This window comes from Branchiostoma floridae, chromosome 8 (assembly GCF_000003815.2).
Source record: "Branchiostoma floridae strain S238N-H82 chromosome 8, Bfl_VNyyK, whole genome shotgun sequence".
In the NCBI taxonomy this organism is placed as follows: Eukaryota; Metazoa; Chordata; class Leptocardii; order Amphioxiformes; family Branchiostomatidae; genus Branchiostoma; species Branchiostoma floridae.
Window position 1 is genome coordinate 2,982,918 of NC_049986.1, and position 16,072 is coordinate 2,998,989.

Genomic DNA, 16,072 nt, shown 5'->3' on the forward strand with positions numbered 1-16,072 from the left:
GCATGGATGTCATCCATATACTCAAGTCAACATAGCTTAATACATTGGATATTCACTATGAAGACACCAGAGATTACATAGTATCTGTAAACGCATAAACTTTTGTGGTGGTTTAATGTTTGCGACTTTCCCTTCACCACGAAATTAAAACCACCGCGAACATTTTTCCATGGCAGTAAGAGACTACAGCGCATGGTCCTACCGCGAACTTAAAACCACCGCAAAAAGTCCTTTTTCCCACTACCGCGAAATTAAATCTATACGAACTTAAATGCATTTATAGTAAACCACCAGAGATTACAAGTACAGTATCATACTAAGCCTTCATGTACTTGATACTTCCTGTGTCAATTATACAACCACAAGCAAAAAAGACACATGGGAAAACCAGGAGTTTCAGTACATTCATGATCATAATTTCCTCCATCTAATGTTATATCTTTCACTTTATTTGTGCATACTGTCTATTCAAGGCCTAGGAAAGTTAGTGAATACATACATAAAGAATACATCATCATTTAAGGACATATAGCCATACAATGTATGGGATAAATGACAGAATATCCCAAGTTGTTTTTTCCTATGAAAATACATCAAAAAGAAGATACAGGCTAGAGGAGTGACAGAAAGATAATTCTAATAAGTATGCTCATAGTTCCGAATGCACATGCACAAGACGCATTGTAGAGTAATTTGTCAAAAGGTGAAGTCCCATAACTTGTACATATGTAAATAGTTCTTGCCTGTACCATGCTTTATACATATCTAGAAGTGTTTTATGTCTCAGGGGTCTTCAACTTTGACATTGTTACCCACAATGCATCTTGCTGTGCATACACAGTTGGCTCTATAGGGGTGGGTACCGGTATGGAAACCTACTTGTTATGGGTCCTTGTTGGACTGGTCCAGAAAAAACGGAGCTGAAAAAAAATCAGTGACCGGATCTTAGACTGATCAGAAAATGAACAGATTGCTAGAATATCGACAGGCCATCATGTGTTTTGTGGCTTACCGGCCCAAGGAAAGAAGAAGAGCGAAGTAAAGGAGAGTCGATAGCCATTTTTACTAAGTTTCTACGGTCAAACTTGGTCGAAGTTAGTGTTGTTTACATGAAGATATGCTTTTAAAACGTCAGTGGAAGTCACCAAACAGAATCCTTAAAAGCAAAATGGACCATTGTTTGGGTATCGCCCTTTCACAAGTTTTCACAGACAATCAGGTCCAGGTTCAGGTCCGGACCTGGACCTGATCCTCTGGACCTGGACCGTACCTGGACCTAAACTTTCATACCGGTACCCACCCCTAGTTGGAACAATGAAGAGTCTTATGGATAGACATCACATTAGCATATAACAGTTATTAAGAACACCTTCTAACAGGAAAGGAATCATCACAAGTTAACTTCATGAAATGAACGACAGCATATCAAATACATCTGAGGATATATAGCTGGCTTAATGCCTATTACTTCAATCTCTAAGTTTGTACTTTTGGTATAATCAATAAGAAATGGATTTACCACTGACAGAGAAAAACAAGTGACACATATCATAGCAACTCAACACTTAACTCACACTTGTCAAATATGTATGAATCGAACAGAAACATTTAAGTTAATATTTTGAATCAAATTAGACTTGTAGATACACGAAATGCATTTTCCAAATTCCTTCTTGTAATCATGCGGGCATGTATTTTTGTAATACTCAATACGTTTTTACAGACTTTGTAAAAAAATTCAGGCTCTACAAAGGAAAGTGATGCAAATAGACAACTAGTACTTCATTTCTCAACACAGGTGATAAGGAGACAGCTAATACAGGTACACAGCTTTGTTGGACCTTAAACAAAACATTAATTGCACTACTGCATTCACTTTGGAGAAACACAATGAAGAAATATCCGTAAAAATGATGTGAAATGGCACCACTATCTTACACACTACATACATTCAAGTTTCTGTGTTGACTAGATACATTCATTTCAAATATAGATGCTGGATAGAGAAAAAGCATTCAAAATACCACAATGAAACTGTTAATTGATTCCCTGACATGTTAGCATCTTAGTTGATAGTTTTTGCTAACATAGACAATATGACAAGTTGGAAACCTAACTTGACAGGGAACCTACCAAGATTTGTATTACTGTAACACCACCCTGTTGTGGTATTACAGTGATACAAAGGGCTACAATGTGAAGAGTTTTATACAGGAATTAAATGGGTGAATCTGGACAGCAGGAAAAGACTCCTGCCACCCCTGTCATAAAATGTAACATCCCAAAGTGCAGCTATCACCACCAATGAAATCAGGGATTGTGGAACTGTACATAGTTCAATAGGGGTGTGTCAGGTCAGGAGGTGGAGGGAAAGTAGTTGGGGTCGAGGTAGTTGTAGTCTCCAGTCTTGACGGAGAAGCGTGTATAGTCCATGTCCATGTACGTGTGTTCAGACATGTGTGAGATGGGCTCCAGTCGGTGGTACGACTTGTGAACTTCTGTCTCATGGTCACTGCAAGACAATAAAGACATTTGTCAAAACTCTCATAACTCTAGAAGACTAATCACGCTTGTTTCAAAGGCTTTGAATTCGATCATTTAGTTCCCCGGACGGTTTTCGTACAGAAAAAAACACTAAGTCTTGCAAAAATTAACGAAATTATAGACATACTCTACAACATTCCTTCTAGCTGTTGCATTGCATTTGGACACCCAAGGAACTCTATGAAGTCTTCAAACGATCGAGATAAGTTAACTAGGTCGGGCTTCAATCATCGTGTTCTATGCCGCGTAGAACACGTGTTCGAACTAAGTGCCTACAGTGTAACAGGCGTGTAATGTTTAAGTAGGTTGAGTTTACACAATATCTCACTGGCAGGGATTAATTGGCTATAGGGCTAGGTAAGCCTTGCAGGCTAGTGACAATGACTATGGTTGTCTTCAAATTTTCAGACAGATTTTTTTTGGAGGGGGGGGGGGCAAAATTGTGACCGGTCAAGCGTCAAGTATAAACCGTCTGACAATGTCACAATTTAACCCCAAAAGATCTGCTTGGAGGTAGGTTTTCTTCTTTCTCTCACAAGAGTTCTACAGGACCTTGATGCTACTAGGTCAGTTTTCTTAATACTAAAAACAATTCTGTCATAATGTCTGACAAACTTGTCTATCTTAAAGGCAACCTAAGCAATATTAGGGCGTTAAAATTGGAAATACTCTGAATGAGGCAATTTGTCCAAAATTGATAATTTTATCTACCGCACTATATTCCCACATTTACATCATTATTTCATACTTTAAGCGGTTAAGAATGGCGCAAAAACAAGCCGTGTTAGGATTCCCTAAATATTGTAACCCACAATAATTAGACTTCACGGCTTCCTTGCGCAACTGGGGAATCAAATATTTACTCCTTGAATGTTGGTATGGAATGGAATGGAGTTGCAATTGAAGTTCTACAACCCTGACTTGGGCTAATATTGCTTAGGTTGCCTTAATCATAGTAAGAAGATTGAGAATGATTGAGATAAGCATACCAGTCCACACAGTCCTGGCAGAAGTCCACCCCTGTGTCAGTGGGACAGTCCAGACAGTGCCACCTCACCCCCATGATGGGGTCACACTCACACCGATCACACTGTGGGAACACAACAACATTCAAACATCATTGTTGGTAAATAAAAGAAATAAGCTTTTCCTGATTAACTCTGAAACATGATAATAGTAATGGAATACAACAACTTAAAATGATTCTTACAAACTGTTTTTAAAGAAAATTGTGCAGCGACTTAGAATTGATAATAGAACTGCTAAAAGCTAAAAAGGTACAAAAGACCAATGTCTTACCCTGTATCCTACATGCTGTGTTATTCCCATGGATTCTTCCTGTAAGGCATTGCAAAGGCAACTATCAGGCTTTAAGCTAGGATTTTATCATAGGGGGTCCAAATTTCTTGGCAACCGAGAGTTGCCATGCAGCGAGTGCATGCATCACCTGGTATCATCCCTTGTAAATTAGAATTTCGTGCTATTTACAGGATCTGCTCCACAGTATAAGGGCCTCTTTAGGGTGTCTAGTGCATCTAACTTCATTTTTAGAACAGCGCATCATTTGGATGCCTGGACGCATGCCTGGCTAAAAAGCCTGGCAACTATGACTAATGATTCTCCAGAACAGACTCCACAATATTTCCAGGTAAGTTGTTTTGGTTTCAGACGTGTAACTACTTTACAAGTCAGAAGACATTTCTTTAACAAAGGCGTCTCATTACCTGTTTCTTTCTCCGTTCCTTGAGCATCTTGAGCCGTTTGAGCCTCATGAGTTCCCGATAGTCCTCCGTTTGTCTCAGCTCTACAGGTACAGTCTCATCATCCTGGTAGGGGGGAACACAGTTTACAAATAACCAAAGTTCTTACTTGACATCTGTTTGGCAAGTTAAGATTTAGTTCGTATAGGAGGCCACATTCTCTGCCTTTCCAGTGTTGAGTGACAATTTGTGTGAAATGTAAGTGACATTATTGTTATTGGTTGGGCCAACTATCTTTGGAGCCATGGGCTGAAATTGCGAGGAGCTTACAATATATATATACTAGTCTTGTAGGCAGGGTTAAGTCGCAAGGGTCTGTGATGGCAGGCTGTTTACAGCGCCTGGTGACCTCAGTATGACAGTAATTGCCCCAGTTGCAGTCACTAAGGGCTGTAGAACTCTTTTAGATAAGTACAGTGTTTTTTTAGTGTGCTCGAGGCATGTTTTCTTCAAACAAAGAACCTCCATTTAATGTCCCATCCAAGGGACGGCCCTGACGGACGCTATGTATTCACTTACACCTGAGTTAAGTGAGGAAAGTTGTGTAAAGTGCCTTTCCCAAGGACACAACATCAGGGCATATCAGCAGATTTGAACCCAGAATCTCTGGGGTCAAACACCTTAATGATTGTGCCACACGATGCCACAATGTGACAGGATGATATACATTAAGATTAAGAATAGTAAAAGTAGAAATGTACAGTATAATCAATGATGATTGCTTGAAGTCAAAGCTGGCTTTCTATAACACTGTATGATTCTTCTAACATCTGTACATGGCATTTATCAAGTATGAGAAAACCTTTTTTGTACATGACAAATCCACCACTCACAGACACATCCTCCATATCCTGTTCCCAGTCAAACTGGCTTGTTGATTGGCTGGTGCTGTCATCATCGTTGTCGGACATGTAGACGGGCGGCAGGTGTGATGTCATGAAGGTCGAAGGTTGGCACAGGCCCTGCCGAAACATGTCGTGTCGACGATACTTCTGTTAGAAAAAAAAAATATCAGAACAATATTCTGAAATTTCCCCGACTGCTTTGGTTTGGTACTTGGTATGCTTTTGTCATTTTAGAAAATTGTAAGTGAGTGAGTGTGAGTGAGTGAGTGAGTGTGAGTGAGTGTGAGTGAGTGAGTGAGTGTGAGTGAGTGAGTGAGTGAGTGAGTGAGTGAGTGAGTGAGTGAGTGTGAGTGACTGAGTGAATGAATGAAAGGATGGATGAATGAATGAACATATTGAAGGAGAAAGAAGTGTATTTTCTCATCAAATGCACTACCTTTAACACATCTTTTAAATCAATGGTGATCCATGTTAAACCTGCTAAAAAGCCATACAAATCAAATGCATATCTTTTTAAAGATTACTGACAAATAACATATAACAAAGGAGGACAGCTGTTTTGATTATGTTGCAATTTTAAACCTTATATCCATACACAAAATAAAGCACTTCTCAACCGAGAGGGGGGCCGATACCGACTTCCAACACCTTTGACCCTTTGCTGACATCACACTTCAGCTCTGGATGTGTGACTTACGCTTTGGGTCATTTCAACTTTACAAGGATCAGAGGACTGATCGAAAGCTTGTTGGTAAGCAATTTATTTTGTGTATGGAGATAAACAGTTTAAAGTTGAAACATAATGTTGATTAAAGTCACAGATGAACTTACATTCAAGCTGTTTTGATTAGTGTTGCGTACCTACAGCCCGGACTTGGACTTGGGACTAAAAATGTTTAGGTCCGAGTCCAAAAAAAAAACAACTAAATGTCCGGAGTCAAGTGCGGACTTGCAAAAAGCTCTCTGTCACTTATATTCCCTTTTTTTGTTCCAAACCATCTAAAACCTTCCATAGACAGTGAAATTTGTACTGGAAAAAGACAAAAATCATTTCGTGTTAAACTTTACACTGGCTGTATATAATTTGCATGTATTTTTCACATTTCATTTCAATTCATGCTAACATGCAATTTTATATGCACCATCCCCCCTCCCCCTCAAAAAATAAAACTTTCTAGCGCAAATGATATGCAATGATGGGTTCAGGTCCGGACTTAAACTCCGGACCTGAACCTTAACTGCTGGACCTGAACCTGAAATTATGAGTTTGGGTACGTACCACTAGTTTTGATTGTGCATTCATACGACACACTTTACCACCTACCATGAAGGGTAACTTTTTACTGAAGGTGTGATTGTTGGCTGGCATCCTGCCGGGGATGGGGAGACCTGCCTTGGCCAGCTTGATGAAATATTTCTGTACACGACTGGCAACCTACAACAAACACACACAATATGGCATTACAGAAGAAACAAGGGAACTGCCACCAGTACATGCAAAGAAGTTGACTACAAGCTTTGAGAGACTTTGAGACTTTATCATAACAAGGTGACTTAGTAATACCCCCATTAAATTTTTATTTACAACTAGTAGTATTGAATGAATAAGTACTGTCACAGTGGTACATGCATCCAATGGCTCCATGCATCCATCTACATTTATTACTTATTAGTTGTTAAATTCTATTATGATTTGTAAATTTTGAAAGAGTTTGTATAAGCTACACAGCTCCCCCCTCCTGCAGATTTTCTTGATTTCTTTAATTTGCTGTATGTTGTATTTCTTTAATGTGCAAAATAAAATCAATCAATCAATCAATGGCGTAGAGATATTGATGATGTACAAGTGATTTGTACACACACCACTACCTGAGTGAACTAGCCCCCTACTGTAGTGATTGCGCAAAGTTGTGTGGCCCAGGGCTACTGAAACAGAGATGGGCGCCGCCCTATGCACCATCAGTCATGGGAAGGACTTTGACAAGTGAGTTTTCTCCAATGTTTAGCTGTTGTGTTCTCCCTTGTACAAGTGAGTTGTTTGTTTATTTCACTCACCTGTTTGGATGTTCTATTCCCCAGAGCCTCTGCTATCTTCTGCCACCTGCGAGCCTCGATCTCCTCAGGTGGGAACACCTCCAGCAGGTACTCCAGCTTCCTCTGGTAAAGGTGCAATGGTTGTTAAATGTACAATTATGGTGATTGTAAATTCTGCTCACCTTCAGAACTTTGTGCAGTTCCTACATGAAGTGCTAGGTGGCTCTTATGACAAACCTACTGCAAAACCCACTCTTGGCCTTTAATACACTGAGAACTGTGTTCGTTCTGCCGTTCTGTGATTCTTGTTGTAAAGTCGAGAAGAATGACTTTCATTGGTCTTTTTCTGCAATATAGCAATTTCAACCATTCTTTTTTATACTTATCTCATGAAATTTCAGAGTCTCTTTCCCAAAACAACCAGTATTTTAGATATCCCCAAATTTTAGATTATCACCACAACTAACGACCTTCCATCTATTCCATCATTACACTGAATGCTCATTAATTCTCACAATTATTCTTACATTGTATCAATTACACTGTGTAAAATGTAAATTCTTATGTCTTTTATCTGTACATAATATTATGCATAAATTAGCTTTGTATGTTTGTCTGGAACTTTGTGGATCAACCATCACCAGCTTAGGCTGCCTAGGCTGACCCAGTATAATGATTTTGTCGTCATTTTCAATAAATAGCAAACACCAAAAACAAAAGAACAAAATATGAGTGGCAAGCCACAAGTCCAAATCTAAAAGTCCATATTGATAAAAAATTTACTGTACCTGTTCCTCTGTGGTCCACAGCTGGTTGAAGGTGGCAGGTTTGGAGGGCCCCCTGAGCCGCCCCCTCACGACCTGTGGTCCCTCCTCCCCTCGACTGGGGCCCTGCTGGGAGCTGCCCTCCCCGCAGTTAGACGCACTGTCTGATGACGTGATGGTCGCTATGGTAACACAGAAATCACATCACATGACATTGCAAGATTGTCAATTTACCCGTAGATGCATTCATAAACAGAAACAAACAGAGGTATACAATTTACTAGTAGCAAGCCATGTGTGCCATCTATTGTCTATATTGTTACCATCATAACATGTGAGGGGCAAATAGTAGTGGGCAATCTCAAGCCAACCGTACACACTCATGTCACATCTTCAGAAAAGACGCTGTAGCAGCATAGTTCCGGTTCCTTGATACTAGTCTGGTGGTGGGCTCTGAATAAAGTAGCTTTGAATGGGAACTAAGCTGCTTTTTAGTGTCTTGTATGAAGATTTCTGAAGATGTGACATGAGTGTGTACAGTTGGCTTGAGATTGTCCACTACTATTTGCCCCTCACATGTTATGATGTCAACAATATAGACAATAGATGGCACACCTGGCTTTCTACTGGTAATTGCATACCTCTGTTTGTTTCTGTTTATGAATGCATCTACAGGAAATATGACAATCTTGCCATACAGGGCATATGTTAGTTGTCAAATCTCCAAAGATTGTACAGTAGTACAAAGATTGTACCTACACAACTTGACAAAGTACATTGTAAATTGTGATTTTCACTAAGGATAGAGATATGAATAAACAGTGAACGGAATGAAAATTTAGGTTTCATGTATCTTATGTGGAGAACGATACTTCTTCTCAAAACAAAGGTGGTGCTTATTTCAATGCCAATACAAAAGTTTTCATCCTTATCCAGTTCTAAATTCTGTGACTATGACCACAAATGACCTAAAGGCATCCCTGGTCAATCAGAATTTCATGCTTGTTAGAGGATGTGTAAGGGTGTCTAGGTGTCCAATTTCTTGTTATTTTAAGAAAAGTGTGTCCAAATGATGCCATGACGCATGCCTGGCTAAAAGCCTGATCCCTACTACAGACCTTCAGGCTGCCTCTTGGTGCGAGTGAGGTGTCTCTTGGCTGGCATGAAGAGACTGGGGTCCACCTTCCCCACCCAGCCTGCATAGTTCTCCCACTGGATGGAGGGCAGGTCGAGGATACTCTGGGACCTCGGCAGAGAAACAGCCTGAAAAAAAAAAAACATGCATAAAATACAACTTAGCTCTGTGAAGCAAGAGTACATTGAAATTCCCTGTAATCATTTTTGTAAGCTTAATGATGAAAATAATCCATTCTTCATTAGTATACTAGTACATTGGACTTGACTTTGAAAATAAAAACGTCTCCTCTAGAGCTTTAACTTGTCTCTCGCCAAAAAGCGTCCAGATATGATTTTGGAAATGGTCAGACGTTTCATAAAGAATCCACTATCTTTTGTCAGGGACTCTGAAACAAAAGATCTGGAAGGAACTGTTTTTTATGCCCTAAGTATTCATGCAAAAGAGCTGGAGACAATTTTTGGTTGTCCAATAGGAAGGTAAGACAAAGTCAAGCTGAAGACAATTTTTTACTTTTATCTACCTTATTTGCCCCTCATTTTTGTGGGGTTTCAATGTCATTTTGCTGTGTGTGTGTGTGTGTGTGTGTGTATAGATATGGGTAAAATATGTGATGTGAGACAACCATTGACTTACATTGCACTGAAGTTTCTCAACAAAGTCAATAGGATCTTTCAGGGCCTCCTCCTCTTTTACAGCCAGTCTGTCGATATCCTGCACTGCCTGGGAACGCTGTGCCTCCAACATGACTAGTGTCTTCAGCATGAGGTGGTACCTGGAAGCATATACACAGTGTATCATGCAGAAGAGACCTCTTGCAGGAATAGTCAGTACTGCAACACACCTTACCTGATGTCTTCCTGCATGTGACTTTTGATTAAAAAAATAATCTGTGTGGGCAACAAATATTTTGCTCTACTGTAAGAAATATCAATTGACTATGAGTTAAGATGGCTGGTTAATTCTAAAGCTATCAGTTGCAGTTTATTACCCTTTACATGTAGCATCAAACAGTGCCCCCCTCCCCCTTTGACTGATATGATCCTTGGTTTCAGTTTCAACAATATCATGATTTCATTTTCAAATGGAAAGTTTGTGGCAACTACTCTAGGTGGCCAGAAGGCACGGAATACTTACTCTTTGTTGTCTTTTAAAGCTACATGGTCTGACTCAAAGTAGAATGGTTGCGAATAGTCCTCATTTTCCAATTTCCTATAGTCAACAGTGGGGAAAGAATCATCCACTTGTTCCTCTTGTTTAGACTCAGTCTCCCCTCCTGAAGCATGAGGCTTCTCTTGGTCCTGATTTACTACTTCTCCCTGGTGACTGTTTCTCAAAGATGAGTTCAGTTCTGAGCTGCCTGATGATGTGTCCTTGTGTTTGCATTGGCTGGTGCCTGTGCTAGTCTGTGTTCTACATTTACAGGAGTGTTTTGTGTGTTCCGAACCCGACAACAAGGAAGGTTGTGTGGATTCGTCCTCGGTACTTTTTGTACTACAGGCTATGTGGTTTCCGCATACAGGTGTTTTTCCGCAGCTGCTGCAGGTGCCTGCGGACGGCTCACTTGAGTCCGAAGGTTGTACAGCACCTGAGGAACCATTCATACCATTTTCTACCTTCCCACCAATGTCATTCTTAGCTTCCTGTGATGTGCTCTCTGCTTTAGAGTCTGAGTCGAAGCTTTCGTTCAAGTTTCTTCGGACGCGTTTGGGATTGGGCGAGGACGCCTGGACGGGAGACACTTCCTCTCGAGTCCGAGCGCATTTCGGCGACTGACCGGCCTTCCCGCTCTCGTTTCTCGTTCTGGGACTCGTCCTGGGTTTGGGGCTGGCGTTCTTGCTATTAGCAGCAGTTTGTCGCACACCTGATTGTCTCGTGCTGCCCTGATCGTCCACGCTTGCGGATGAAGCCGTGGACGTCCTTCGTAACCGCGGCGAGCCATTGTTAGAGGAGCTGGGGCTAACCTCGCCGCTTACCGTACGCGAACGCAGAATCCGTCCCTGGGAATTGTTGCCCTTGGCAGGAGAGTTTTTGCTGCCCCGAGTCCCTGCCTTGTTGGGGCTGTGGGTAGATTTGGGCCTCATGCTTTATATCTGGTCGCACTTCATGGAGAGAATGTCAAAATTCTGGAATAAAACAAAGACAAGAAAATCACTCAAAATATGTCTTTTATGCCTTTCTAATGTAAAAAGATGCAATCAAAATATGCAGTTTGTAATTATGTTAACAAGCAATTCCTATAGTTTTGCATCAAAGTAGCAAGTCCTAACAATTTATTAGTTATTTGGAGTTGGTCAGCTGGTTTCAAGATCAAAACAATTTGAGGCTGAAAAATACTATACAACTTACTATATTATAATTAAGTTGACAATGTTAGAAGTGAGCTATGATATAATCTATGAGACTAAAAGTTGATTACAGTATCCAAAGTTTTACTGTCGTCTATGGACTAAAGAAGGTATCAAAATCTTGCAGACTCTTAACACTGGAGGATCCAATGGTGACCAGAAATTGCTTTGATCTTAAAACCAGCAGATTATCTCGAAATAACTAGTGAATACTTAGGACTTGCTGCATTTTTTAATTCATAAATGCATAAACAATGTGTCCAGAGCACCATACAGGGTCGTTGCCCCATGCACACTACATATTAGAGCGGCTTGTGGTTGTTTGAGGTGTTTAGGCAGACCCAGACAATACATTGTATAAGGTTTCCACTTCCTCTTTTTGAAAATCTTGTGACTCTTGTGTACATCTTACCTTCAACCCAAAATCAAACTGGTAAAAACAAGTCAAATGGTTCAAAATGTTACTTTCTAGTCCATTTTAGCATTTTGTGGGTGCAACCTTCAAAATGAATAAACATAAAACATAATTGAACACAAAGTAATAGTAATAGTTTAGTCATGACTTTCAATAAGAATGATAAACATAAATAAATAAATAAACATTCTTTCTTTAAAATCATATTCATAGTTCCAAACATATTTCCCCAAACTCGATAACCCCTATGTGTCTAATATGCATATCTTAAATGTATTAGGTATCACACAAACATTCACTATAATGACATATCCTAATATCCTATGTATTTATCCCACATCTACAAAAGAATTAAAGTACAACCATCGTAGAATCAAAGACATAATGTCGTTGGTGGACAGATTTTTCTGTTGTTTGGAACTCGTTTTAATCACAACAAGAATTTCTAGTATCAAATATAACGGCACTGAACTTTAATCCAACACATTCCAGCAAATTCCAAACTGAACCATGAATAAACAAGCGGGCTTTAGCGCATTCTGGAAACTGTTTAGTGCATTGTTTACTATGTTTCCCCGGCCATTGCTACACATGCATTGGTCTGCCACTTTCTGTTGTGTCGCGAGAAAATAACATTTCAAAGACAGTGTAACTGATAGCAAGTCCTTTGGGATTCTATTCCCAGTGGAACTTTAATCCAACACAATAATATAACAAGGCTGTTTATCTATGGATTTCATATTTACAACGACAAATTTGTATTAATCGGCAGGCACTTACTCAAGGTTAAATTGGCAAATCGGCATGTCGGTAAACTGCTGATAGCCGCGATCAAAACACGGCCCCAAAATGCATCAACCAGCGGCAAATCCGTTCTGCTGTTCTACTACACAGTTATGACGTTCTATGAAACTTTTCATCGTTGTTTGGTTAGCAAAATTTGGTGGCAAAATACGTTGTTTGTGAATGGTTCCCAAAAAATATACCCGCAAAACACAGTACAAACTCCCTACAGCACGTCCCCCATGTGGGGCTGTTGGTATCGCCAGTGAGATCCGTCCTATTGGCCTTTGGATGTGATCACTTTCAAAAATAGGGGTGAAGGGGCCTGCTGAAATATGATTCAAAATGGCGCGTGTTCGGATTTCCACTGAATTTGTGTAACAAAGCCTGGCCCTGTACTTTAAAGAGGGACACTTCAAGGCATGTTGGTTGTGTTGGATGGACAGTTTATTAATATTTCGCTATATTTACTGTGATGATTAATGTGTAATGTGAGGACGAAGAGTAGGGTTGCTTGAAATTACAATCGCTGTCCTCCTCCCACGGCTTGATTAACAGCATGAAAACATACCAGAAGATTAATAAACTTGTCGCAGCAACATGCGATCTTTTTGAGCTCAAAGTTACAAGGTTTTAAGTCGTATACCTTACTGGTTTTGTAAAGCACTCAAAAGAATTTGCATACCGGAGCCAGTTTTTGACTGACAGATGGGTTCTGAAAAGTGTTGGATTAAAGTTCCGTTGGATTAAAGTTCAGTGCCGTTACATGACTTGTTTTTGAAAATAAGATATGCAAGATTAATCAATGACGAAGAACTAAATACAGCAGTTAAGAATAGTTACAACTTAGTATTAATATGTTGCTGTTTGGCAAATTCCCAAACAACATTAAAACATGTTATCCCTCAATGCAATGCAAAATGAAACCATATCTCGTAAAATCACAATCATTTATATATAAACATGTAATTTTCAAAAGTGTCATGTAAACAAATAAATAGCAAACAAACACGCCTTGAGTTGACAAGACCCTTCACCGCCTTTTGTCAGCAACGTTCTCCTTCATGTTAAAAGTTTAAATCTTAACGTATAGATGGTAGCAAAAGGGAAGTAAACTGGACAAAAACAAAACACATGGGCAACCATGGGCTGGGAGTTGATCAAGCATGCAGAACACCGCCCGGGAAGGGTGGGGGGCGTACAACAACAAGAAATAAACCTCTTACAGCCGCATTTGGGGCCGTCGCGAGTTCTGTATACCCCATAGTACATAGAAAACGACCCTCTACATAGAACCTGTGGATTAATATCGCACGGAAAGCGATAATTATGGTGAAAATTTAAATCTCTGCTCCCATACTCACATTCCCGCCGCCATACCAGCTTCAGGTCAGAGGTCAATCCTTACTGAGGGAAGCCATTTGTGGAACAGTCCACTGTAAAATGTAGGTTGACAAATATTGAATAACAAAATTTTAACTATTGAATTGACAATTTATTGGACAATAATGTAATTACTACATACAATACAATAAATTTAAACCATTGCATTCTTAGTTTTGCAAAATAAATGGATTGAACAGTGAATATTCAATACAGTACAAACAGTTTCTCCCCATATATTTGAACTATTCCAAAGCGGTAAACTCAAAATGGCGGCCTCAGTCGGGTGAGTTGGTAAAATTCATGTGTTTTTGTGTTAATTTAGAAGCTGAAAATAATCTGTCGGCTGCGAAGTTGGTCACATTTCGTGCAACTATATGTATTTAAGATGATGTGTAAATTGAGGGTTTGTGGGGAACTTCTACGGTGAGAAATTTCAATTAAACCAATGAGTTCACGTGGTTTCAAGTTGAGATCAAAATGATATTCAGGTGAGATCATGATTAAAATAGTTTATATCCAACGTTTGTGTTTTGAGCAGGACATCTAAGTTGTGAATAGAATCTGCTATATGTGTTTGGTGCTGCTTAACCTTGCCATAAGCCTACATGTAGGCTACAACTACAAGTATTAGTAGTGATTCATCATAGTTTTTTCATACTCTTGTCCTTAGGTCTGGCCGTGAACTTTGGCAGATCATCACTGGACAGTCCTTCCTACGCAGTCAGGTATTTTGAACACTATATGGTTTCTTGTAACCTTTTCAACCTCTGCTGCGTGTTATGACAAAGTGTGGTCATAATGGGTATACTATACTACAGTGACCGATACTTTACTTGTTAATGTAACATTGACAACGACAATGACATTAAAGACTTTTGCATATTCATGCCCCATACTAACAATGCATGATGATGATTAACAATACATTGAATAACAAAGAAGTGTTACCCCGTAAATTCTGATTAAAATTGTTTATGGCGCAGTACCCTTCACTTTTCTTGTATTTCTCGTAAAACTCTTTCAGTACACAAGTTTTTAAAATTCTGTCATTGTTGGTCAAATTCTATGTAAGAGAAGGCAACTACCTGCAAAGTGTATTGAGAAGTATCTATCCCCAGTTGAAAAACAAATAAAAGCTTCACTCAAAATTAGACTGAGTGGAACACTGAAGTGTACAAAATACTTTTCTGAGCCAGTTTGCACAGTGTGCAACCTGGGGCAAAACTAGGTTGCACAACTGAATTTCAAGTTGCACCACCTACAATTCACTAATTTCTGAAAAAAAACTGGTACAAGACATTCATGTTTGGCTGATATGAAATGGAGCTGCCTCGGTCCTTTTATTTCTTCCAAGTAAATTGACAGCAAAATCGAGTTCTGAGGCTCAAAATCTAAGTTGCACCCTGTGCAACCTGAGTTTAGAAGTAAGTTGCACCAAGCAAAAAGTGGTTGCAATGTGCAAGTGTGCAAGTGGCTATTTTGCACGCTGAGTCACTACATAAAAGTGTCAGTCACTCAGTGCCTTTGAAATGGAAATGAGGAAACTTTACAAGGTGATAAATAACTGATGATTACCTTTTCAATAGGACCAGGTAGGTGCTGAGCTGCAGAAGAACAAACAGAGACTGCTGAATGGACTTCTCTTTTACAAACCTCCAAGGTAATAACCAATGGCATGAATTGCCCTATGTGACATCATAAGTAATGGTTTTAGAACATTTAGAACATCTCTATTTCAGAATGAATAACATTCTAGTCCATTGTAATGAAATTAATATTATGATTATGTAACCGTTATATCTTTAAACATGTGTTTAAAAAGGATATTTTGTTGATCAATTACCATAGACTTCACAGTTATTAAAGGGTTAATGCCCCGGCCCGAGGTGTATATGGTGAGATAATCCCTGGTCAGTTTTTATGACTAAATTATAAATATCTACTCTTCTCTTCTTTTCAAAACTAATTTTCCTTTCTTTCCTATCCCTTATCTTTTTTTTTCACTCTTAATTTAATTTAATCTTACCCCTTAAATTTATTCTCTCCCTTTTCCTCCCC

General features: G+C 39.4%; 2 protein-coding genes across 4 annotated transcripts in view; one reads left to right on the forward strand and one right to left on the reverse strand.

Annotated features, from left to right (window-relative positions):
• Window positions 1–342: 342 nt before the first annotated feature.
• Window positions 343–14,058, reverse strand: LOC118420447 (ZZ-type zinc finger-containing protein 3-like). 3 transcript variants are annotated; one of them, XM_035827248.1, is made up of 12 exons: window positions 13,993–14,058; window positions 10,220–11,208; window positions 9,719–9,857; window positions 9,066–9,210; window positions 7,972–8,129; window positions 7,205–7,306; window positions 6,474–6,584; window positions 5,138–5,296; window positions 4,269–4,370; window positions 3,844–3,882; window positions 3,534–3,634; window positions 343–2,512 (listed from the first exon to the last, which is right to left on the reverse strand). In XM_035827248.1, exons 2-12 carry the CDS (start codon window positions 11,164–11,166, stop codon window positions 2,356–2,358), a joined length of 2,160 nt encoding a protein of 719 aa, XP_035683141.1. In that variant the 5' UTR covers window positions 11,167–11,208; window positions 13,993–14,058; the 3' UTR covers window positions 343–2,355. The 3 variants fall into 3 exon arrangements, with proteins under 3 accessions (XP_035683141.1, XP_035683139.1, XP_035683140.1); XM_035827246.1 differs by having other exon boundaries at window positions 5,138–5,299; XM_035827247.1 differs by lacking the exon at window positions 13,993–14,058 and adding an exon at window positions 13,855–13,980 and having other exon boundaries at window positions 5,138–5,299.
• A 182-nt stretch (window positions 14,059–14,240) lies between these two features.
• Window positions 14,241–16,072, forward strand: part of LOC118420469 (nucleoporin NUP188 homolog) — an 8,526-nt gene continuing 6,694 nt past the window's right edge. The window contains exons 1-3 of the mRNA XM_035827292.1: window positions 14,241–14,297; window positions 14,685–14,739; window positions 15,601–15,674. Coding sequence (XP_035683185.1) covers window positions 14,281–14,297; window positions 14,685–14,739; window positions 15,601–15,674 — 146 coding nt within the window. The 5' untranslated portion in view covers window positions 14,241–14,280. The remainder of the gene's footprint in view (window positions 14,298–14,684; window positions 14,740–15,600; window positions 15,675–16,072) is intronic.